Source organism: Haliotis rufescens, unplaced genomic scaffold, assembly GCF_023055435.1.
Source record: "Haliotis rufescens isolate VD_foot unplaced genomic scaffold, xgHalRufe1.0.p SCAF_30, whole genome shotgun sequence".
NCBI classification, from domain to species: domain Eukaryota; kingdom Metazoa; phylum Mollusca; class Gastropoda; order Lepetellida; family Haliotidae; genus Haliotis; species Haliotis rufescens.
The window spans coordinates 1,861,813-1,887,585 of record NW_025964002.1 but is presented as its reverse complement, the minus strand read 5'-3'; the positions used below and the strand labels follow the sequence as shown (position 1 = coordinate 1,887,585).

The window sequence follows — 25,773 nt, the reverse complement described above, 5'->3', positions numbered from 1 at the left end:
TCTTTTACGGCAAGCATGGGTTGCTGAAGACCTATTCTACCCTGGGTCTTCAAGGGTCAAAAACAAATAGTGAGTTGACGTGGAGGGGAGCCCACATTGGAGCAGGTGTTTGATGTTCACTTCAGTGAAACCCATGGTGCTGTCAGACCAGGGTTCATAATCAGGCTGGAAGAGGATTCAAACCTAAAACCATCATGTAAGCTAAGGGAAGCAACTCTGCATACTGAGCAGCGTTAGAAATTGGCACTAGTCCTGTAGTCCTTGCCAAACCTCCTAATAGTTAGGTATCATAAGGACTAGTAGAAATTTGCCATTTTTAAGGGATTTGCTATAGGTTATCATTATAAGGACTAGCAGACTAAAACTGTTAGTTTCTACCGCTGCTGAGTTGCAATGGCTTTGACCACAGAAAAATCTAGAAACAGCGCAGTCCCAATATTCCAGTTATATCACAGGAGCTGAACAATGCACGAAGTGAGCAGGGCCCACTACTACCCCCGACTTCGACTCCAACATATTTCTAAGTTCAAAACAATGAAAAAGCAATATTTTCTCAGAATGTTCACTTATCGAAATCAAACTTTGAACTGCACCTCTCATATTGGTATAGAAACTGTACCCACACTTGGAAAAGAATCCATAAAAAAATCATATTTTTTCAGAAAATACACATTTCAAATCAAACAAACACTGCACCTCTTCTATTAGCATAGAAAGTGTTTCTTAAACTAACAAAGAATGAGTGAAGAAGTTCTCAAGTGATAGGTCGCACAAACGTTGAAGAAAACAAACATTTTAAGTTCATGAAGTTCAAAACATGTAAAAAATTTTACAAACCTGTAGAGGTTATGAATTCTCTGATGAAATCCTCCTTGGGGCACTTATTGCATTTTCCTTGCTCAAGAAAATCTATATGACATAGTTGTAACCATTTTCCTTAATAAAAAATGTTACCACACAAAAAACTTCGTTTTTGTATGATATACGACCACCCTTACGGGGCCTCACCCCCAACGGCGCCTCACGCCAGGGGGAGCAACTCTCACCCAAATCACTTTCCATATGTCAAATGCTGACGGAATGTGGGGAGGTGGGTGGCCGTGCCCCAAGGAGGATTTCATCAGAGAATTCATAACCTCTACAGGTTTGTAAAATTCTCTTTCTGATTAAATCCTCCTTGGGGCACTTATTGCATCAAGACAGACTCCCAAAGATAATCTAGGAAGTGGCATCCGTCAGCAACAGGCGTAAATAAATACATCGTATTTGATTATTCAACAGAATAAAATATTGAGTTCAATAAATGGAACCAACCTTATCGTGAGGCACCACCGTCGAAAGGCGGGGGCTAGAGACAGGGCGTGGTCGACCATATATTATGATAAAGCCTGTTTTTGCGGCTTGTCATAAGTTGAGAACTCGAAACACCTCCCACCCCCCCCCCCCCCCCCCACTTTTTTGAACAAGTGATATAAGGGCGTAGATCACGAGAGACCATAACCAGCGCTGAGCTAGGCCAGAGGGTCCCCGAGGATCGAAGGAGTGCGTGCGCAAAATACGAGTATTATCGAGTAGTAAGGACTGATATTTATCGACCGCAGAAGATAAAATCCGGACCATTACTGAGCAGTATAACCGGAAGACTGTCTAAAATCTCGAATGCTCAATCAGCTAGAGATTAGAACTTTGCCCAGTTCGGAGAACTGACTGACCAAACCGAGTACGCTCGCTTGAGTGTTTGTCGAGTTGGTAAGGTTTGATGAATCGTGCTCGGCTGGCTCCAAATAGCCGCGGAGCAGATCTGCTCAATGGGCAGAGCCGCGGCGTACGCTTTTGACGCAGCCACTGCTCTAACCTAATGAGCCTTCAACCTGGTAGGGGGGTCCCTGCCTGTAAGCGTATACGCTGTACACATGTTTGAAACTATCCACCTCGAGATAGATTGTTTACTCGCAGGTGAGCCAACCTTCCTACCGCAGTAACAGCAAAATAGTTGGTTATCCTTACGGACACCCATATTTCTGCTGATATAGGCCTTGAGAGTCGTGCGGACATCCAAGACATGAGCATGTCTTGCAGTGGTCCCCGACGAGGAAGGCTGTGAAAGAGCGGGTAGCTCAATAGGAGCCGTTCACGTGGAATCGTGTGCGACCCTAGGACGGTAATAGTCCGGTAGACGAAAACTGACTGTCCCGGTGATATTTATCGACCCCATGGAAGACAGTTATTTTGGGATCGGCTGACATAACACGAATGTCGCCTACCCGTCTGCCGGACGTTACCACCACAAGGAACGCCGTCTCCCAGCTCAACAGCTGAAGAGAGAGAGACGACAGATCCCGAAAGGAAGGACCGGACAGCCAATCTAGAATGATTGACAAGTCCCAAGGGGGACTGATCCGCCGGACTGGCGGTCGGATCCTGTCCACACCTGCTAAAAAGCGCTGCACTAATGGGTGTGCACCCAGAAGTGCCCCGTCGACAGGGACGTGAAAAGCTGCGATAGCTGTAGAGTACCCTCGGACTGTTGATGCGGCCAGGCCGTCATCTAGTCGCGACTGGAGAAACTCAAGCACGGATACGAGATCTGCAGAAAAAAGATCTGCAATCCCTCTATCGACACACCTGGGCGCATAGCAGGCCTATCTATCGTACTGAACGTTTGTCGAATCCCTCCGCGAAGCCAGTATTGTGTCTGCAACTCGTGCAGGAATACCGCTCTTCTGGAGGCGATTCCTGACAGTGGCCAAGCCACCCATTGAATCCTGAGATTCGGGTGGAGGGCCCCGTTCTGGGATAGGAGGTCCGGTCGTAAAGGTAATATAACAGGAGGCTGAGCCAGAAACCTGAGTATTACTGGAAACCCACTCTGCGCCGACTAAAGAGGTGCCAGGAGCACAATTAGTCGCGCAGGCTGAGTGCCTAGCTGAGACAGGACCTTGGAAATCAGAGGTACTGGGGAGAATGCCCACAGAACTGTCCGTCCAATCTAGCTGAAAGGCGTCCGGTGCCACCGACCTCGGGTCGTGGACTCGGGAGCAGAACGTTGGTGTCTGGTTATTTAACCCAGACGCAAACAGATCCACCTGTAACGACCTGTATAACAGGGAGAAAATCCCGAATATCCCCGGGTCGAGCCTCCACTCGTGAGGAGCGAGGATCCGGCAAGACAGAGCGTCCGCACGGACGTTGTCCACCCCCGGGAGATAAACAGGTAGCACCCTGATATCGTGAGAGTCGCACTATAGTAGGAACTGCCACGTCTTTCGTCGAAGCGACGGAGACGCCGTTCCCCCCTGCTTCCGGATGTAAGTCATCGCCGTTTGGTTGTCCATCTCTAGACGAACCACTTGGCCACGAAGCAGATCCGGGAAGCGTTGGAACACCAACCTGACCGCTCTCAGCTCTAGCACATTGATATGCAGTTTGATCTCCTGCTGGGACCATAGTCCCGAGGCAGTGTGATCATTCAGAACGCCTCCCCAGCCGGAGAGTGACGCGTCTGTTTGAACTGTGAGAGACGGAACGGGAGTGATTCCCGACCTCGGTCCACCACTGGAGGTGTGTAATGAGCCACTACGGAGTCTCGAGCACAGTCTCGAGATCTTCCGAGTTCGCCCAAAGTCGACGGAGTGCTTGTTGAATGGGACTCATTCTCAAGCGCGCCCGCCAGACCAAATCCACTGTCGCCGCCATGTTGTCCAGTAACTGGAGCCATGTACGAGCAGTGTGACTTGCGCTTAAGGGACTTGATATCTTGTGACAGAGATACACGTCCTCTCACCGTGTTGAAATTAGCCACTAGGAAGACTAGATTCTGAGTGGGGCTCAGATCTGACTTCTTGAGATTGACCATCCACCCTAGAGTGATCAGAATATCTATCACTTGTTGTGTAGCTATCTGACTCAGGGATTGCAATAGAGCTCTTAGTAACCCAGTCGTCGAGGTACGGATGGCAGAACCGACCTTTTGACCTGGCCACTTGGGCGGGAATCAACATCAGCTTGGTGAACACCCTCGGGGCCGTGGAGATCCCGAATGGTAGAACCCTGAACTGATAACACCTCCCGTCGAAAGAAAACCTCAGGTATTTCTTGAACTCTGGATGTATTGGTATGTGGAGATAGGCGTATTTTAAGTCTATTGACTGTCTCGACAGTTGAGATCACTGTTTGGTGACTAGGAAACAAGTCGAGTAGAAGCCCTCGCTTTCCTGTCCCTCGGGACCCGGTTCGATCGCAGCTTTCATAAGAAGTGCGTCGACCTCGGCACGGAGGAATTCCGCCTTCTCTCGGGTAGCAGGCACCGGTGTGTGCTTTATCCCGGAAAAGTGGAGGAGCGGATGAGTTTTCCCGATAACTTGCGACTATGGGTTCACCCGGGGCTCTTCGGGCGCTAATGGGAACCCATCGTTCCCAGCCCCGCGAAAAAGCTGTTGGCCTCGACCAGCTGCCTTGCCCCGGCCCGTGCCTCCCTTGCTCCTCACGGCGCCCTTATACCTGAAGGAAGCGGCGGCTTCCAAGCAGGTGTGGACGTCTGACCCGTGCGTTAGCGTAGGAGGGGACAATTGGAGAGGCCCGCTTACGCGGTTTTAACGCTTGGTACCTCCAACAAGGCCTTATGAGTCTTTGATGGAAGTATACAATTGAGCAGCCTCTCGGACCGCCTGCTGAGCCCCAGGGAAGAGGGTGGCACCCTCTTATACGGCAAAGCAAGTAGGTCTTGGCGTGTGTAAGTCAAGTATTTAGATACCGACATCCACCGCCTGCGCATGCACATAACAGCGCACATCATCTGCGATGCACAGCTACGAATAGCGTCCCGCGCAAGATAATGTTAGTCGGCCGGCCCCTCTCCCGCTAACTCCCTCTGTACAGCCGACAGATACGCGGAGTGTACGGACACACGGAGCTGTTGGCATGCATTATGATATTGCTCCTCGAAGCATATGTAAGCAGCCTTCAACTCCGCACCGCACACGGGAAAGGGGGGGCAACCGCCGGCCCTGCTTGACCTTAGTCAAGTTGGGTGTCTCCGACTCTGGCATGGGCGCAGCAACCTGAGGCAGTACATGGACAATCCTGTCCCGCACGTGTCTCTGCACCCGGCCCGAGGCCGAGTCCCGGTGCCGAGGTGCCGGAGGTTCAAGGGAACCCACCTGGCACTGGGCTAGGTATCCACTAGTGAAAGCCTTGGCCTCGGAAGAGGCGTCTGGCTCCGCTAGGGTAAATTGTGTGTCGGTAGTGCACGGGCCGGTGCCCGCCACCACTACGCTGGGGAGCGACCTCGAGCCGGAGCCGAAGCTCGGTCTCGGATCGTCCCCGAGACAAAGGGAACCAACCTGGCTCCGGGCTAGGTATCCACTAGTGGACGCCTCGGCCTCGGAAGAGGCGTCTGGCTCCGCTAGGGTAAATTGTGCGTCGGTAGTGCACGGGCCGGTGCCCGCCACCACTACGCTGGGGAGCGACCTCGAGCCGGAGCCGAAGCTCGGTCTCGGATCGTCCCCGAGACAAAGGGAACCAACCTGGCTCCGGGCTAGGTAACCACTAGTGGACGCCTCGGCCTCGGAAGAGGCGTCTGGCTCCGCTAGGGAAAATTGTGCGTCTGTAGTGCACGGGCCGGTGCCCGCCACCACTACGCTGGGGAGCGACCTCGAGCCGGAGCCGAAGCTCGGTCTCGGATCGTCCCCGAGACCAAGGGAACCCCCCTGGCTCCGGGCTACGAATCCACTAGTGAAAGCCTCGGCCTCGGAAGAGGCGTCTGGCTCCGCTAGGGAAAATTGTGCGTCGGTAGTGCACGGGCCGGCGCCCGCCACCCCTCCGCTGGGGAGCGACCTCGAGCCGTCGCCGAAGCCCGGTCTGAGATCGTCCCCGAGACCAAGTTGCCTGCCTCGGCCGACGCCGGGCATATCACAAGGTCTCGAAGCCGCGTCCGGCGCCGACAACAGGGAAGGCTCGGTCCGCATCTCCTCTCGGAGCTGAGACTTTACCTCCTCCATCATCGACGCCATCTGCGACTTAAGTAACGCAGAAAAGTCTGCCAAAGACAGTGCAGGAGAGGGTGCAGTGCTTACTACGGGGACCCTCGAGCCTTCTCCCCCGGCCCCCGGAGAGGGAGCGGGGGAGACAATCTCGGCAGCTTTTTTACCCTTTTTAGATGGGGAGGGGGGGATGTCTTAGTAGATCTGATATCTACCCCCGCCTTTAATAGACCTCTTTAAAGTGGAACAAGTCAACTTGTCTCTTTTGGGGGCCCCGGGGGGTAAAGGCAATGTCCTCCGCCAGACATATTCGGCAGCGTTCGTGCCTGTCTTAGAACAACCCGTACACAGTTTGAAGGTCTTGTAAACAAGACCGTAATTTCTGAGGTGGGCGGGAAGGGTATCAACGTGTATCAGTGCGATATAAAGATCGGAAAGAAACGTGCATAAATTGTGAAACTAGAAGCAAAGGCGTAATGTAGAATGCGATTTGTAACGCGATACTAATAGCCAATGTGTAGTATAATTATAACACCAAAGGGGCGTGTTACGCGCTAAGGTGTAAAAACCCGTAAAAAAGGTAAGTGTAGTTTATGAATTAACACACCACCTTGGGTTTTGTAAAGGAAAAAATTGTAGATCAATGCTGTATGATATAACAAAACCCCAAGCCGTTTCTTAATGGCCTTGGTGTTACATGTATCAGCCCGTGGAACTACAATATGGACGCCATTACGGCCATTTGTATTCAAAGGTACCGTGCACGTGGCGTATTATTACAACTCTATAACTTCACAATGCGAGGTATTACGCCTTTGCAAAGAAAGAAATGTACCATACATACAGTTTGGTCAGCCATGGTTCTTGTCGAACGATAGATTTCTCTTATTTTTGTCTTGTGTGAAAAATCAACACGTCTGTCTCTTACAGATGACATAAGGAAAGTGATTTGGGTGAGAGTTGCTCCCCCTGGCGTGAGGCGCCGTTGGGGGTGAGGCCCCGTAAGGGTGGTCGTATATCATACAAAAACGAAGTTTTTTGTGTGGTAACATTTTTTATTAAGGAAAATGGTTACAACTATGTCATATAGATTTTCTTGAGCAAGGAAAATGCAATAAGTGCCCCAAGGAGGATTTAATCAGAAAGAGAATAATTTTTCTTTAAAAAATCCACATATCAGAATCAAACTTTGCATTAAACCTCTCATATTGGCATAAAAAGAGTTCACCAAGTTCAAAAAGAATCTATACGGTAGTTTTCAAGTTATAGGTCGCACACACAAAATGTCCTCTGAAAGACGGAAGGACAATGGATGGAATTCCTTGGTATAACTATATCCCTGGCCCTCTTAGGTCGGGGTATGATAAAGCCATGGATAGGAACAATGGGGAGACTACTCCCATCCAGACAAAGTATGATCAACATGTTGTGAACCAACCATCTAGATCATCACTACTCACCAATTGGTCGCGGCACAGCAATCGCCATGAAACAGTCAAAGGGGAGACTACTCAGTGACCAGATGATGGGGTGGACTTTCTGTTGGATGTTGAGGGAGATGGCGACAATGCTGCAGGTGTCCGCCCTCACCGCTGTACGACTGTATGGGGAATAATCAGTGAATAAATGACAATACTATTCCAACAGGTTGAATAACAGTGTCAGTGGATATTCTGTGTCCTGAGCCAATGCTATGTGCCAAACTAGTTGACCCTGTCTCTGGTACCAGAAAATAAATCTGAATATATAGTATTGGCTTATTTCACCAGCTGGTATATGAGAACCATAACTTGTTGAGTCCTCTGTTAGGTTTATTTACATTGATTAATCAACATGCATTATAACAGACAAAATCCAGGATGTGTATATGATGTTTCGTCTGTTGTTTAAAACTGCAGTCAGCAATATTCCAGCTGTATGAAGGCAGCCTGTTAATAATCAAGTATTGACCAGACAATCCAGTGATTGATATTATGAGGTACAATCCACTTCGTCAGGGTACAATGACATACAATCAACCAAATGACCGAGCCTGACCACCCAATCCATTAAGTTGCATCGTACGACCGAGCCATACCACCAAATCCATTACGTCATCTTGTACGACCAAGCCTGACCACCCAATCCATCACGTCATCTTGTACGACCGAGCCTGACCACCCAATCCATTACGTCATCTTGTACGACCGAGCCATACCACCCAATCCATTACGTCACCTTGTATGACCGAGCCTGACCGCCCAATCCATTAAGTCATCTTGTACGACCGAGCCTGACCACCCAATCCAAAACATCATCTTGTACGACCAAGCCATACCACCCAATCCATTACATCATCTTGTACGACCAAGCCTGACCACCCAATCCATCACGTCATCTTGTACGACCGAGCCTGACCACCCAATCCATTACGTCATCTTGTACGACCGAGCCTGACCACCCAATCCATTAAGTCATCTTGTATGACCGAGCCTGACCACCCAATCCACTTAGTAGCCCCGTACGACCAAGCCTGACAACCCAATCCATTACGGCATCTTGTAAGACCGAGCCATACCACCCAATCCATTAAGTCATCTTGTACGACCGAGCCTGACCACCCAATCCATTACGTCATCTTGTACGACCGAGCCTGACCACCCAATCCATTACGTCATCTTGTACGACCGAGCCTGACCACCCAATCCATTAAGTTGCCCCATACAACCAAGCCTGACCACCCAATCCACTAAGTAGCCCTGTACAACCAAGCCTGACCACCCAAATAATAACGTCATCTTGTAAGACCGAGCCTGACCACCCCATCCATTAAGTTGTTTCGTACGACCGAGCCTGACCACCCAATCCATTACGTCATCTTGTACGACCGAGCCTGACCACCCAATCCATTACGTCGCCCCGTACGACCAGAAAATGTGACCAGTTCTAGCCCGGAGTCTGACACAACCTACCCTGTCCATGTCATAAGAGGTTCATACAGAATGAAGACTGTCGGCTCGAAGTAGCCATGCAGAAACTGGATGTCGTGGACGTTGGTGATCTTCTCGTCCAGCTTCCGCAGATCGATGATGTAGGACGACAGAATGGGAGACTTGCTGCTGAATCTGGCAAATTTGAAAAGTTATATACTTATATAGATATATACTTATCCTATCTCACACTAAGCATTTCTTCCTTCTTCTTCAACCTTGATGTGGAAACGTCTTAGACGATGTTTCCAGCTTTAAAAAAACAACTCACCCCAACACATCCAATTCAAATGCCATTCTAAAAGTACAAGTTGGTTGGTTGGTTGGATTGTTGTTTAACGCCGCACTCAGCAGTATTCCAGGTATATGACGGCGGTCTGTAAATAATCGAGTCTGGACCAGATAATCCAGTGATTAATATCATGAGTATCGATCCACACAATTGGGATCAATGACATGCATCAACCAAGTCAGCGAGCCTGACCACCCAATCCCATTAGTCGCCTTTTACGACAAGCATAGTCACCTTTTACGGCAAGCATGGGTTGCTGAAGACCTATTCTACCCCGGATCTTCACGGGTGCTAAAAGTACAAGCTACACACACGTTCATGTATGTACGCAGGTGTTGTTCATCGATGGAGACACTATCAATAACATTTTTATTCACCATGTTTATAATATCAATGAACATTAGGTACGGTCAAGTATGAGGTTGTTATTGGGCACTCAATACCCTGACACATTTATATTTGAAACCTCCATTACAGTACTGGTTCCAGAGGAATTACTCAACACACCTGCAACATCTCCTACCTAAAGGTGCAAGGTCAGAGATGTATTCAAAGATGATATGTTCTCTGTGTATTCAAAATGGGATTTTTCATGCACACATTCAGTCCATAGAGATTGATTTGATTGATTTGATTGATTTGTTTGTTTGTACGTACACATTCAGTCCATGAAAATGTATTTGTTTGTTTGTTGTTTAACGCCGCACTCAGCAATATTCCAGCTGTGTGATGCCATTGTGTACATAACTGAGTCTGGACAAGCCAACCCACTGACTGACATCATGAGCATCGATCTACACAATTGGGATACGATGACATGCATCAACCAAGTCAGCAAGCATGACCAACCGATCACGTTAGTCGCCTCTTTCAAAAAGCATGGGTTGCTGAAGACCAATTCTTAAATGGAAGTTTCAATCTTCACGGGTTCCATACAGATCTGGGTGCCGTTGTACAAAACAACCTTAGCGCTACGACTGTCGTAAGTCTATGTTAAGGTATGGGAGTTACGATCACCTTAGCGCTAAGATAGCTTTGTACAAAGGCACCCAGATAATGAAAACAAGTGCAAGTGCCCTGGGGTTTAAGTTATTCATGCCAGGTGTGTAACCAGGGTAACAGGAGACGGAGACTCACGATCCCCCCATGAGTGGGTCAATCTCCTCCAACACAGCGTCCTTCTTGAATGGTAGCACCACCAGGTGCGTGCCGTACACCAGCATCACTGCACACCGGCCGTCAGGGTCAACTCGCACCATGGGGATTGTATGTGGCTTGTAAAACCCTTCCTGTAATCATACGTGTCAAAATAAGTGCATTAATAACCATGATAATACGCCAAATTCCAAGTCAATGCTCATGACGCTCCATTATTATTACCCTGGTCAATGGATTAGCGTGCATTTGGTTTTCATTCTCAGCTCCCTGAGGAATATCATATCTTGAATTAATAACTGGTATGATCACGGACTTGTATAGGTCCATGGTATGATTCATGCAATACACTAAACTCTTCACATGTTGTCAAGGCTATAATGTAAAGAATATCTGAAGCTTTCATATCTGAAGCATGAAAGAGACTTTGTTATCATCCTAATCATACAACACAACATCATCACAACATCATCACAACATCAATATGACATCATCATGACATCAATATGACATCATCACGACATCAACATAACATCATCACAATATCATCACATCAACACAACATCAACACATCATCATGACATCATCACATCAACACAACATCAACACATCATCATGACATCAACACAACATCACAACATCAACACATCATCATGACATCAACACATCATCATGACATCAACACATCATCATGACATCAACACATCATCATGACATCAACACAACATCACGACATCAACACATCATCATGACATGAACACAACATCATGACATCAACACATCATCATGACATCAACACATCATCATGACATCAACACAACATCACAACATCAACACATCATCATGACATCAACACATCATCATGACATCAACACATCATCATGACATCAACACATCAGCATGACATCAACACAACATCATGACATCAACACAACATCACGACATTAACACATCATCATGACATCAACACAACATCATGACATCAACACATCATCATGACATCAACACAACATCACGACATTAACACATCATCGATATCAACACAACATCATGACATCAACACATCATCATGACATCAACACAACATCATGACATCAACACATCATCATGACATCAACACAACATCATGACATCAACACATCATCATGACATCAACACATCATCATGACATCAACACATCATCATGACATCAACACAACATCACGACATTAACACATCATCATGACATCAACACAACATCATGACATCAACACATCATCATGACATCAACACAACATCACGACATTAACACATCATCGATATCAACACAACATCATGACATCAACACATCATCATGACATCAACACAACATCACGACATCAACACAACATCATGACATCAACACATCATCATGACATCAACACAACATCACGACATTAACACATCATCATGACATCAACACAACATCACGACATTAACACATCATCATGACATCAACACAACATCATGACATCAACACATCATCATGACATCAACACATCATCATGACATCAACACAACATCACAACATCAACACATCATCATGACATCAACACATCATCATGACATCAACACATCATCATGACATCAACACAACATCACGACATTAACACATCATCGATATCAACACAACATCATGACATCAACACATCATCATGACATCAACACATCATCATGACATCAACACAACATCACGACATTAACACATCATCATGACATCAACACAACATCATGACATCAACACATCATCATGACATCAACACATCATCATGACATCAACACAACATCACAACATCATCACAAATCCTCACGATATCATCACGATATCATCACGACATCAACACAACATCAACACGACATCAACACAATATCATCACGAGGACCTCACCTTCAGCTCCTGTTCCTCAAACTGGTGGAGTGAGGATGTCTTTAGGTCATGTGTACCGGGGTCGTACTCCAGCACAGAGAGCTGAAACATACAGACATGCGAACAGTTGTAGACCTTATTACGAATGAGGAGGGAGCTCATGTAAAGAAACCAAAAATGAATTCTCTTAAACTCAATACATGTCTCCACAGGATGGCGATGAGATGGAGAATGATGTGGCAGTGGTAGTCATGTGATCAGGTCGCATAAGGTCACGGGATTACAGTGTGTGACCCATTTGTTTGGGTGGTGACCATGGTGATACTGGGATGTGTTCAGGCAAAATGTTTTTAGAAACTAGAAACTCTGTTCAAGCGTGTTTCCACAAAAGAATCAAAAGAAGAAGGAAGAAATGTAAAGTGTGAGATAGGAGAAGTCTAAAAATTTGCTATCTAATCTGTCTGTCCGTATACAAGAGTAGTTATGGGGCTATCTAAGCAATACTAATACTGCATTAAGACCTTGGATAAAGATGCATTAAGGAGCAATGGAGGATAAGCTAAAGAATAAGACTTTTTGTACAAAATCCTTATTATCATTTATTCAGTTTTCACCTTGGCATCACTGAAGCTCAGCAATAGGGCATCTCTCTGTGAGCCCGCCAGCTTCACTGTCTGCATGGACATCACATTGCCGAACAGTGTGAACGTAGCCAGGTTCTCCAGTCTCGTCCTGCGACTGTCTGAAAAGTGTAAATCTTTCATGAGACATGTCTGTCACTACTTACCCGAAGGTCGTCATGGTTACCTAAAACATGGGGAATACTGATTCAGAGGAATGTTAGATATTTTCCCTGTACCTATGGTTAAGTGTTCTGAGTAGGTGAGTTCAAAGTGAGGCAGGTATGTTTGTTTGTTGTTGATGCTTAATGCCGCACTCAGCAATATTCCAGCTAAATGACGGCAGTCTGTAAATATCGAGTCTGGACCAGACATTCCTGTGACTGACATCATGAGCATTGATCCACGCATTCAGGATACGACGACATGCTTCAACCAAGTCAGCAAGCCTCATCACCCAATCCTGTTAGTCGCCTCTTACGCCAAGCATAGTCGCCTTTTACGGCAAGCATGGGTTGCTGGGGACCTATGTAAGGGAATGTGTATAGAACTGACAGACCAAGCTCAAACCAATAATCAGCATTTATGTGGAAGTAAATTATTAATTTAGTATCAATATTCATACATTGGTATCGATGCAGCATGGATATTTTGATACAAGACATCCCTAATGTCATGAAAATCATTTGAAGTGCGTTGTTGTCTGGGTAAACAAACTATTTTGATGATAACTACTATATTGTAACCATGGTAACACATAATTTATGCATGGTATACATTTATGACAATACCAAGAGGCACAGATTGACCAGCGGTGCAGAGTTGTGTCCCTTATCCATCGTATTAACATCAGATCCTAGTGCTCACTATCGCTAAACAAAGATCGGAGGATTTCCCATTTGCAATTCAAATGATGTCCATCATATATCATGATATCGATGAATTGGTAAACTTTTAATGTTGATGCTGCATCACTTCCATAGACAACATGATAGAAATGCTTACATCATGTACATGTTTAAATGGGCAATTAAAAGGCAGACAATTCAGTTATAAACATTTAGTAGATCAGTCAGGATCACATTAAGCATGACAATGATTGATTAATTGCAGGTATACATGGTCTACTTAGAACATCTTTATATGGGCACATACAGAATAGCTAATTATATTATTTATAGATATGTGAACATATTGATACTTTGTTGTTTATATAGCAATACTTGAGTTTCCAATGAATGACACTCCCATCTAAAACATAATAATATATCTCACCTGCTAACATTTCTTCCTCTGGTGTCTCTGACATCTTCAACAAAAAGTATCACATCAGTGGACATCATCTTGTGTCTGTTCTAAACATTGCTAAACATTGCTAAACATTGCCAGGTTAAATGTTTCCACTTCATGACATTTCTCATACCGTGATCAGAAATATCTAAATTCACATACACAGTGTACACTGTCATTCCTAACAACTTATGTTTGAGCATGCTGACTAATTTTGACAAATAATAACACAATGATGAGTATTTTGATTTGGTATCATTAATTATATATGGATTGGTAAGGGGTTGGGGATGGTTGGGTTGGTGGGAGGCTACAAGACCACAACTGGCACAAGTCGATGCTGCTCTGAAATGTTACACACACGCGAAGGTATAAATATATAAGTCCAGACCTGGCCTTGAAATTTTTAAACCTTTTCACAAAATATGAATTTTTCTCCATGACTGATCGTGACAAAGGCAGCAAAATTGTGAATGACGATTGAACTGTTCTGACTGGTGTACAGTACTTCACATGAATAGGATGATCCCAATGCCGATAGGTCAAGCCAGCAGGTGTGTTCATGAGTGAGTGAGTATGGTTTTACGCAACTTTTAGCAATATTCCAGCAATATCATGTCGGGGTACACCAGAAATGGGCTTCACACATTGTACCCATGTCGGGAATCTAACCCGGGTCTTCGGCGTGACGAGCGAACGCTTTAACCACTAGGCTACCCAACCGCCCCTGTTTGTTCATGAAGTCACACCTCTCATTATATTAATAATGCAACAAAAATCACTTTTGACATTGCTCTTTGAAAACAGGTGTCATTCAAAAACAGGGTACTTGATGATACTGATATCATATGTAAGGATGCTGAAATTCTACTATCCCTCGGGATACCTTCAACTGTAACTTTAACATGGAGCGTGATAGGGGTTAGTGACAACTGTTATGCTTACTTAATTTTGTTATGCATTGCCTACCCATAAGATAATAATAATAATAATCCTAGTCTGACTGTGCCAGGTTCACCCAAACCCTCTTTGCTGCAATTATTATTTTAATCTGTACATAATAATAACAAAACAAGAAATTCCTACCTCCAGCTCGGAGTTGAGTCTGTACACATGGAGCTGGTTGACTCCGGCTATGACGAGATTCTTCTCCCATGAGTTGAAGAAGTTGCAGTAGACGCAGTGTTCAATCCCTGTCGGGGGATGGATCTGCTTGTACACGGAATACATCTTGCTGGATCACTTCAAACTGCAAACAGTCACTGGAATTATCAGTATCATCATAATGCTCACACAGGAGTGTTTGTGACATATTTGACAACAAAACAGTATCTTTAGATGACAACTGCGAGGTTAGAGTAGACATGATCAAAACTTTCTGAAACATGACTACACACCACAGATATGAAACAATACCAGCCCTTACAGTACAGATATCATGATCATCATTAATTTCATGCTGGGGGTTGTGCCTTACCCATACAATCATATCCACATTTATCTGGGCATCAGATACCATGAGGTAGATCTACATGTCTAGTATTTTAGGACTTACAAATTTAATATCAAAACTGTGAAGTGTTTTTGTGTGGGTGATGTATTTTGAATTTTATTCGACTTTAAAGTGAGGGTTGTAGAGGCGGTACATGTACAGTAAACTACACTTATAACGAACACGCTTATAACGAACTGACGGATATAACAAACTTACTTTTTGGTCCCGACTAGATGCTGTAGTCATGCTGTATATGTACTTATAACGAACTACGGTTATAACAAAGTAAAATTAGTAGTCCCTTTGAGTTCGTTATAACCGTAGTTTAGGCCTACTGTATATGTCCCTGTGGCATCCAGGGGGTTAATACAGAAAAGGCGAGATATATCATATGTTGCATTTATAGTCCCTTCTCACAATAGCAGAACACATAACTTTTAGTGGGATCAAAGTTATACAGTGATAGAAACAAGGCTCACAAAAACTATATATGACAACACCTAATCATCTGATAACAGGGCCTATTTTGAAAATGCCAGACAAAAAGTGCTCTCCCGACAGACGAATGCATGTTTACAGTTTACAGCAGTGCACATTCTACCATCGTCATTCCACTAAATATACCACATCGAGTATTTGTGTAAATGTAACATACATTACGCTGAAATTCTTTGTATAATTAACGATCCTCGTCGCATAAAATGCAAAAGTTCACTGCAGTCGCCGGTTCTCACATTGTTCGCTGGGCGCCGCCATTTTAATTTTAGCAATGAATATGTCGCCTCAGTTTCGTATCCCAAATGGATGTCAAAATAAGTGAAGTTCTTATGTATTTTAGATCATCATAAGGTCATTGAAAATATTTAAAGCTTTAACAATACATGCAAACTACACTTTTTGAGTTTTCTCAGGACTCTAGATCCAGATAATGAAAATATTTGAATTTTATTTTTTCTAGTATATATAAAAGAAACATGGGAGGCCAAGTTGTCTAAGGAGACGCAGATGCCAGACGACTGCGTGGAATTATACCACTCTCAACCTGGGGCAATTATAAAATGTGCAGAATGCCTTTAAACTTGGTAGTGTACAGTGCATAATATAAGCTATACAACGCCGCTTTTTTTATCATTCCAGTTATATCACGGCGTGATGCAGGTCTCCAACGTAATCGGGGCGAACCGGGATTCGAACCCACAATCATAGATTTCTAGCGTGCCCACCAAGAAATTTAACAGAGTGATGATACTTAGGTAGCTGTTATCATTTTAATCGGAAATCCTAATGTGTGCATGAAAGACCACATGCAGTAAATAATATTCACAATTACGAAAAGTTTTAAAAGTACAATCTTTTCTAGAGATTGGATTTAACGTGGAACTCCATTCTTGAGTTGCCCAATATTTCTCTCAGAATGCAGATATAGACCTGTAAAACCTCGTCACGGAAGGCTTCCTGTGAATCCACTGGTAACCAAATAAAAACAACAAAACCCTTTCCATATTCAAAGGCAATATCTGCCCAAAGCAGATCGAGTTTCATTGTACAATTCCGACCACGAATCACTATCAAATAGCGATGATACCAGGCATTCGCCTAAAGGTGAAATCATCTTGCATCATTGGTGGTGCCCGTCACAAACACATGCAAAGGCATGTCAGTTGTTCACCTGAAAAAAAACACGGAACGGAGTCAAAATAGGGAATTGTATTAGATATCATCTTGTCACTGATGCGTCAAATTTGGAAATGTCCCCCACATGTCTGCCATAAAGTTTTAAAAACAACCTACTGAGGCTTTGAATGTTGTAACTTTGATCAAACAATTATTGAGCAAGAGTCATGTAACGATCTTTGAAATTTTCGTAGATAGAGCAGGCTTGATTGTACCTCATAGTTGTGAAATGTAGACAGCAAAAGCTGGAGCTGCCGGAATATTGCTGGACATTTATGAATGTTAAATTGACTATTGGAAAGTCGAATATGAAACGTCAGTGCAAGAGTGAGTGAGTGAGTGAGTTGGGTTTAACGCCACATTTAACAGTATTTTTTTAGTTATATCGCGGCGTGTCAGCTTAATGTGGGAGGAAAGCCCGAAGTGATGCAGGTCTTAGACGTTTACCACTTCGGTGAAACCCACGAGCACGGGTATGGTGCTGACAAACTTAGAAACATAATCGGGGCGAACCGGGATTCGAACCCATAATCATAGGTTTCTGGCGCGCCCAAGGGACGCAACTCTGCACAGCGAATCACGGCGCCTTAGATGACTGAGCCACCCGTGCCCCCTCAGAGCAAGAGAATAACCACTCTAGATTGTCCCCCGAAACAGATTCCATTTGGCATAAAGGGCAAAATAGCTGTGAAAATTATATGAATGGACCACTGAAAATCAGTGTTGACACAAGGTGTTCGCGGAAAGGGTAAGCATATCCTGTCCTAAGGGAGGGAAAAGGGGGGTTGCTTTAATGTCTCGGCCAAAAGATTACTTTTGTCGCTGGCTCCTAAATACTGAGCTTATGATGAATCTCGGGGACTTCAGTCCACCAGCAAGTCATCCCTATTGTCATAGTCCTGTGGAGAGTGAGTGAGTTAACATTTTACGTCACATCGGCAATATTTCAGCCATATAGTGACGATCCTGTGGAGAGTGTTAGTGAGAGTGAGAGTTCGTGTATAATTATTCTGATGATTGTTCCTTCAGGTGGGCATCGTGGGATGAATTCGAGAAGAACAGAGCAACAACAAGGCCTCTACATATTGATCCCAGCGCTCCACACAGAAGCTTCTCTCCTGCCAATCCAGGCAGAACCCTATGGCGGTACCTAAAGAAGACGTCGACTAAAGATCAAAATGAAATGTTCACCGTCTGGAACCTGTACAAAGACAGAGATATCATACTCCCTAAGTTGCCGTAAATGTGCGCCAAAGTGTATAGGCCAACGTGGTTCAATGTATAGAGTGAATGAGTGAGTATGGTTTTACGCCCTTTTTAGCAATATTCCAGCAATATCACGGTGTGGGGCACCAGCAATAGAACTTTGTGTTGGTCAATGCGATGGCCACTGATAGTTAAAGAGGAGTGTGGCTCTAAATTAAGATAAATATTGTCCTGGTTATGTCATTAAAACATTTGTTTTCTTTGACCGTTTTTAGTTTTCCATGGCTTAATTATTTTATATGTTTTGGCCGTTTTGACATTGACATCCATGGCCGTTACGTACTTTGGCCGTTTTGACCTATACCCCATCTGCAGGACCCAGCAATATCTCTCTCTCTTTTTGAGTGGGAATTTATGGAGCTTTGGAATCCAGTACAAAAAAAAGTAATGGGCACGTCCTCAGGTTTTAGCTTCAAGTCGAAAGTTGATCCCAATTGCGTGCATCGATCCTCATGATGTTAATCTCCGGATTGTCTGGTCCAGACTCGATTATTTACAAACCGCCGTCATATAGCTGTATATTGCTCGGTGCGACGTTTAACAACCAACAAACATTATTTGATATGTCACTTATTCCATGTTCTTCGATAAAGCCATTAATGTAGTGATGCTTACATATAATGGTTATGCTAATTGATGCCCCGACAGTGGGAACATCTACACACGTTTTACATAGGGCAGACTTTGGATGACAGTTGGCTGGTACAGATGGGTTTACTCCAACTGTGTCTCTTTTCCACTTTGTGCATTCTACCGATGACAACATCACACACAGACGTGACCCACTCTGAAAGACATTCAACAGGTTTATCTTGTTTGAACAATTTTTGGCATAAGCTTCGACACCATCCATAATGATTTTGATGTTGTGATCCCAGTTGGTCGGAGGCTGCTCGCGATATTTTGGTCCATACTTGAATACAAGTAACTTACGAAATGTGTAATTGTTGACAATAGAGAGGTCACCTGGAATTATGCGACGTACACATTGATAGGAGTACGATGAATCTTGGCAGCCTCACCTGCAGGAATTAACATCGTTATCTGCCAAGTCCACGTTCTACAACACGTTCCTAGCATTGAACAACTTGAATGAAATGGTTTTCGTATAGGAAAATGAAGTTGTTAGTGTTTCCTGAAATTTTAAATAATGTAGGACACTGTAGGGAAAACTGATTTTTGTCAGAGAATGTTACTTAAATTTAAGGCATCAATTCCTTTGTTTGCAAATTTCAATTTAAAAAACGTGTGGTCTTTGATTTAAAGCCTGTTTATGGTTACGCCAAACGTGTCAACGCAATATCAAGAACTATCATCTCTAGTCGATACTGTGGGGTCTTGCTATTTGTAGTCCCACCCATCTGAACAAGTCGCTGGAGTCGTTTAATTTCTTTCACTGACCCAGAGTATAGTCTTGTTCTTGTTGTTGTACAGTCACATGGCATTGCAGTCGAATCCAACGATTTCCTCTGTACCTTCTTAGACTGCATGCGAGGCTACTAGATGGATGGTATGTTTTCTCTAATATCCCAACTTAAATACAAAGGATTTTCAGAATAGAAATGTAGGAGACACAATTCGAAAGATTTATGTTGGTGCCCGATATGCAGGCTGACTCGTGTCGATAATTTTTGTTGTTTTTCTTCAACATAATCAATCTTCAAAGGGCACATTCAGGGGGTAATCCTTTGGTCAGAGTGTACGCTCCTCTAGCCGATGGCCCGGGTTCGAAACCCCATATGGGTCCCCTCCGTGATATTGCTGGAATATTGTTAAAAGCAGCGGAGAACCATGCTCACTCACTCACTCACTATGTGAATATGCATTACTACCTGTTAACCTTTATGTAACGAAGAGTGGGGTATACAAAACGATACGCGTATGTATGGAGCATATATCATTTAAATTGAAAATAAATAGTAAATTTCTATTTTGTGATGGGACATTTATCAGAAAGCATTTGTTATTTTAACTCAAGAAACTTGGGACCGTCTTCCAACACAGTTCAACAACTGAAATATTGTTCAAAGCGGGCTGAAAGCCAGCTTACTAACTCTGTTTGTATCTACGTTGCTGCTTCATATACGTGACCACAGAATGAACCATGACGAGCTTTTCATTACACCTTGTAGGCGTTCCACACAAAATGGCGACTCATGCAGTAATGCATTGGTGCAAAATTACAACAATGATGTTATCTAATATTAATATTTAAATACGTAAGCTTAAAGTATTAATTGTGCTCACAGGATCTAACAGACATATCTAATGTAAAAATAATTATGCCGTCATATTTTCCACAAGGAAGTGCGCATGTGCACCAACATACGTCCCTTTTCTCCGTGTATATGAGTTGGACGGCTGCCATTGTTGTCCGGCGAACTACACATTTCGATTTTCGACTCCTGAACCTAAATCCCAGATTCTGTAAGTTCATGCTTCTTTTATAAAACGACTTATCATTTCATTTGTATCATTATGATATTCAAATTAAACGATTAGTGTTCAAATTATGAATCATGCTATATGTCAGCAATGACGAAATTCCCGGACTTGTTAATGTCAACGGTAAATGATTCTATTTGGTATGGGAGTTGCTGTACACTCAACTAACATGGGAAAGAATTATGTGTTTCGTCCTCTGATACTCTTCATACTCATGTTTAACACATTCCAGAATGACTAAATCAAACAATATTGGACGCCATTTGCAGTCAACTTGACATCTAACACTAGGTTCTTATGCCTTCATTTTCTCCCTTTAATTAATGTATATTTATTGGACAATTTTAATGTCTATATTGTGAAATATATATGTTTAGTTTCACTTGAGCTCTATTCATGCAAGTATTTCAATGAAATGTAAATAAGTCAATACCTAGAAAAGAGGAAACAGAAAGTAGGATATCTATTATATAATCTAGGTGAAAGACACGAACAACAATACGACCAGGTGTTATCTAACTGCGTTGTGTACGTTTACAAAATTAAATATCACCGTTGAATGTTTTACTAGAAACATTTCGAAACAGTTTAGATACATTTTGAAGCAGTGATGGTGTTCAGGTATGAAGTTGATGTAGATGTATTGATAACATAGCTGCTATTTTGTCTTTTTAGGCGTTGCTTACGTTCATTTTACAACCTTTAATATCACCCTTGTATGTTTTACTGGAAACATTTCGAAACAGTTGTAATTCCTTTTTCGACACATTTTGAATCTGTTATTTTGTACAGGTATTAACTTGATGAAGATGTATTCATACCATAGCTTCTATTTTGTCTTTATTTAGGCAAGAAGAAGCAAAGGGGAAAGATATACTTTACCTCAATAAGTGCACCAACACTACAGATAAATTGTGCCCAAAGAGACACTTGATATACAGCCAAGTGGACTACAACATTTCCGACGAGAACAATACTATGGATTAATTGTGCCCAAAGAGACACTTGATATGCAGCCAAGTGGACTACAACATTTCCGACGAGAACAATACTATGGATTAATTGTGCCCAAAGAGACACTTGATATACAGCCAAGTGGACTACAACATTTCCGACGAGAACAATACTATGGATTAATTGTGCCCAAAGAGACACTTGATATGCAGCCAAGTGGACTACAACATTTCCGACGAGAACAATACTATGGATTAATTGTGCCCAAAGAGACACTTGATATACAGCCAAGTGGACTACAACATTTCCGACGAGAACAATACTATGGATTAATTGTGCCCAAAGAGACACTTGATATACAGCCAAGTGGACTACAACATTTCCGACGAGAACAATACTATGGATTAATTGTGCCCAAAGAGACACTTGATATGCAGCCAAGTGGACTACAACATTTCCGACGAGAACAATACTATGGATTAATTGTGCCCAAAGAGACACTTGATATGCAGCCAAGTGGACTACAAAACATTCGAGGAAGACAACACTACAGATATGTTGTGCCCGAAGAGACACGTGACTATGTAATGAACTTGTTGGAATCATATATTGTGAAATTAGGTACACGTGTTGGGGTACTGGATGGTGGTTTGCAAATAGCATGTTTATATTATAAAGATGGAAAGAAAATGATTGAAGTTGGTCATTTGAAATTAATAATACAGAATGAAATACAACCCTCATCATTTTGTAGACAACAAATATACAGTGGATTACTACCAATGCAGCTATATTGTCTTTTATGGCATGCAAAGAAGGATGAAATACTATTTACTTTTTGTTTCGATCCTGGGTTGTCCACAAAGGGTCCAGAGAGAGTGTTGTTTAATATAAACACAGTGGCAGATAATGTATGTCTGCCTTATCATTTAAAAAATATATTATTGTCTAAAAGGCAACATAAATCAAAACAAGTGTGTTTATTATTTGAAGAAGATGATATTGATAAAAATATAATTAGCTTTTTTCGTGAATGGCTAAGAAGTGATGCAAATTGCAATGTCATTGATATTTATCATTCATTTGATCCTGGTAAGACAGAAATTGCAAATATTGATGAGTGTCTTTTGACATCAGAATATTTTATATTTATTCCGACAAGGGATAAGGCGTCAGACAAGTTGAAATACATGTTAAACTTAGTTGTTTCAGAATGTTCTGGTCGCGACAATATCTTAACATTAATTGATTCAAAACAAAACACTGGCAAAATACCAGAGCTATTCCGGCCATTTCCAATTTTTATATGTAATTTTATTTCGACAGTTTCAAATGAAAATATTCCTCAGATAAATACAAATTCTACAACGCTTTTGGTTGCTGATCGCCCAAATGTCAAACTGTCCGATAAAAGTTTGACAAATGGCGTGAGTTGTAAATTTAAGACATCAAAACCCATTCGTATAATTTCAGACGATATTGAAAAGGCTGATTTAATTAAGAAATCCACTTTATTAGAAATTCCCACAGCCGAGATCACAGTCAATGATGACGATGTATCTGGTGGGAATTTACTGTATTTCGAATATGCAAAAAAATTATATAAAGATCAATTGTTCGTGATCACTCCGTCTCGCGAGAGGTCACCGGAGTACGAGTATGCCCTGCGGGTTATTGCAAGCAGATCTAACATGGATTTCGACACCTTACTAATACAATGTAGAGAAACGACTATAGCTATTGAATGTTCAAGTCCTTTAAAAATGTTGAATTAAACGGGACATGTTTTGTCTGTCAACGACGATCTAGTATTTAAGTGTATGAAATGTTTTGGTTATACTTGTTTTTTTGGTTGATTGTTTATCCTACAAAATGAGGAAAACTGAAATAAATACATTTTTCAAGTGATACATTCAATGGATCAGTTTGTTCTGATTTATGGACAATAAGCCTATCCCCTCTGCATGGTGTAAGGAGCGTCATGTTGCAGTCGGCCTGACCTATTGATTCTGACAGGTAATTTAAGTTCATTCCGGGGGGGGGGGTGTAATCGACCCTGCATATGCCTCTGTACACAAGGAAAATGTCACCTGACCCTGTGGTCGTGCCACGTATCGCTGAGTATTTAGGTTGAACTCGTGATGTAGGGAACAATATGTCACAGCAGAGATATGTTTCAGTATTGAGCTATTTCTATCTAACTGCTTAGGTCTCGATGACACGAAGGTGTTGAATGACATCCTTCTTCATGAACAAAAATATATATAATATACAGCATTACACACAAACACCTATACCTACACACACACACTCACACACACACACACACACACACACATGTAATTCTCAGCTTTTTCCATCTTTCCTCAGTTTATCTGCCCCCTGTCAATGTCTCATGCTGACATCTCGAAAGCAATACAGTTATAAGTCTGTTGCTTGGTGTTATGTCTTTGATGACGTTTTTGAAGATGCACGTGCACGTGTTGAAACCTTTCTTTACAGAAAGCAATATATAGGAGGCTAAGAACTAAGAACCCTCGTATATTACTGCAGATAATCTTTGAGTTGCAAACAATATGTTTGTTTGTTTGTTTGTTGTTTAACGCCGCACTCAGCAATATTCAAGCTATATGACGGTGGTTTGTAAATAATCGAGTCTGGACCAGACAATCCAGTGATTGACATCATGAGCATCGAGCCACGCAATTGGGATACGATGACATGCATAAACTAAATCAGTGAAACTGGCCACCCGATCCTGTCAGTTGCCTCCTTCAAGTATAGTCGCCTTTTACGGCAAACATGGGTTGCTGAAGACCTATTCTACCCCTGATCTTCGATGGGCTGCGTTTCAATAACGAAAATACAGACTACAAAACGTTGCACGCATTATGGGAGATGATTTCCATGCACCTGTACATAAATAGCTCGTCTACAAAGAACGTGTCAAGGCCTGTGTTCGTACACCTCAATGTATCAATACGTCGTCAACAATAAAAACGACTGTGTCGGTGTAAACATTGATATCTTGATGTATTTATAACACCAGGTCATCTATAACACGTAGCATATGATATGGGACATATGAATGACCAAATATGGACTTTATGATATGAACAATGACGTAGTCCAACCCAAGTAAGTGATAATACAAAAGTCTGCTTAGTTTAATAATAGACATGACATATGTTGTAGTAAATCAGTAGTTAAGCAGTTAGATTGCAATGACACTGATGTGTTCTAATAACAATCATCAAACGTGACAAGCCATGCAATACGGGCCCTTAGGGGTGGATCATTTGATGTGCATGGGATGGGGGGGGGGGGGGGGGGGGGGGGGGCGTAATTTTGTGTAAATAAAAACTTCAGCCTCCATCTGCTTAAAAAAACCATTTTAGCCTACATCGACTGCTATATCAATACAGAGTATTTCATGTGCAAAGCCATAATATTTTTACAGAGAGACATGACCACGCGAGACAGTATCCCTTATTTATTAATAGTCATTTCAAATCTTCCATTTCAAGAGGCCGTATTATGCAAGTCACTGTGTTGTATCCTTGAACATTGTTATTGACTCAACTTGTCATGCAGTGATATGACTGAAACAGTTGTTGACTGTGATGGGAAATGACCATTGAACATCATTCACCCTTATTTTAAAAAAATAATGAACAACATCATTACAAATTATGCCATGCGAATCAAGTTGGTCTAAACCCTATTGCAGTGTGTGATGCATCAGTT

The 25,773-nt window shown here is 42.9% G+C and overlaps 2 protein-coding genes across 3 annotated transcripts in view; one reads left to right on the top strand and one right to left on the bottom strand.

Annotated features, from left to right (window-relative positions):
- The window catches only part of LOC124152235 (cleavage and polyadenylation specificity factor subunit 1-like), a 50,387-nt gene extending 33,939 nt beyond the window's left edge, over positions 1 to 16,448 (bottom strand). For both annotated transcript variants that reach the window (XM_048380406.1, XM_048380407.1), the window contains exons 1-8: positions 16,343 to 16,448; positions 15,279 to 15,441; positions 14,178 to 14,211; positions 12,897 to 13,024; positions 12,304 to 12,384; positions 10,380 to 10,531; positions 8,933 to 9,085; positions 7,442 to 7,581 (exon numbers count right to left, since the gene is read on the bottom strand). In XM_048380406.1, coding sequence (XP_048236363.1) covers positions 7,442 to 7,581; positions 8,933 to 9,085; positions 10,380 to 10,531; positions 12,304 to 12,384; positions 12,897 to 13,024; positions 14,178 to 14,211; positions 15,279 to 15,422 — 832 coding nt within the window. In that variant the 5' untranslated portion in view covers positions 15,423 to 15,441; positions 16,343 to 16,448. The remainder of the gene's footprint in view (positions 1 to 7,441; positions 7,582 to 8,932; positions 9,086 to 10,379; positions 10,532 to 12,303; positions 12,385 to 12,896; positions 13,025 to 14,177; positions 14,212 to 15,278; positions 15,442 to 16,342) is intronic.
- A 4,485-nt stretch (positions 16,449 to 20,933) lies between these two features.
- Positions 20,934 to 23,943, top strand: LOC124152234. The gene is made up of 2 exons (XM_046525095.2): positions 20,934 to 21,054; positions 21,921 to 23,943. Exon 2 carries the CDS (start codon positions 22,083 to 22,085, stop codon positions 23,799 to 23,801), a length of 1,719 nt encoding a protein of 572 aa, XP_046381051.2. The 5' UTR covers positions 20,934 to 21,054; positions 21,921 to 22,082; the 3' UTR covers positions 23,802 to 23,943.
- The last annotated feature ends 1,830 nt before the right edge of the window (positions 23,944 to 25,773 follow it).

What these genes read in the sequence shown, in the direction of transcription:
- LOC124152234 (XM_046525095.2), top strand. Translation starts at nt 22,083, where the DNA reads ATGCAGCCAAGTGGACTACAACATTTCCGACGAGAACAATACTATGGA.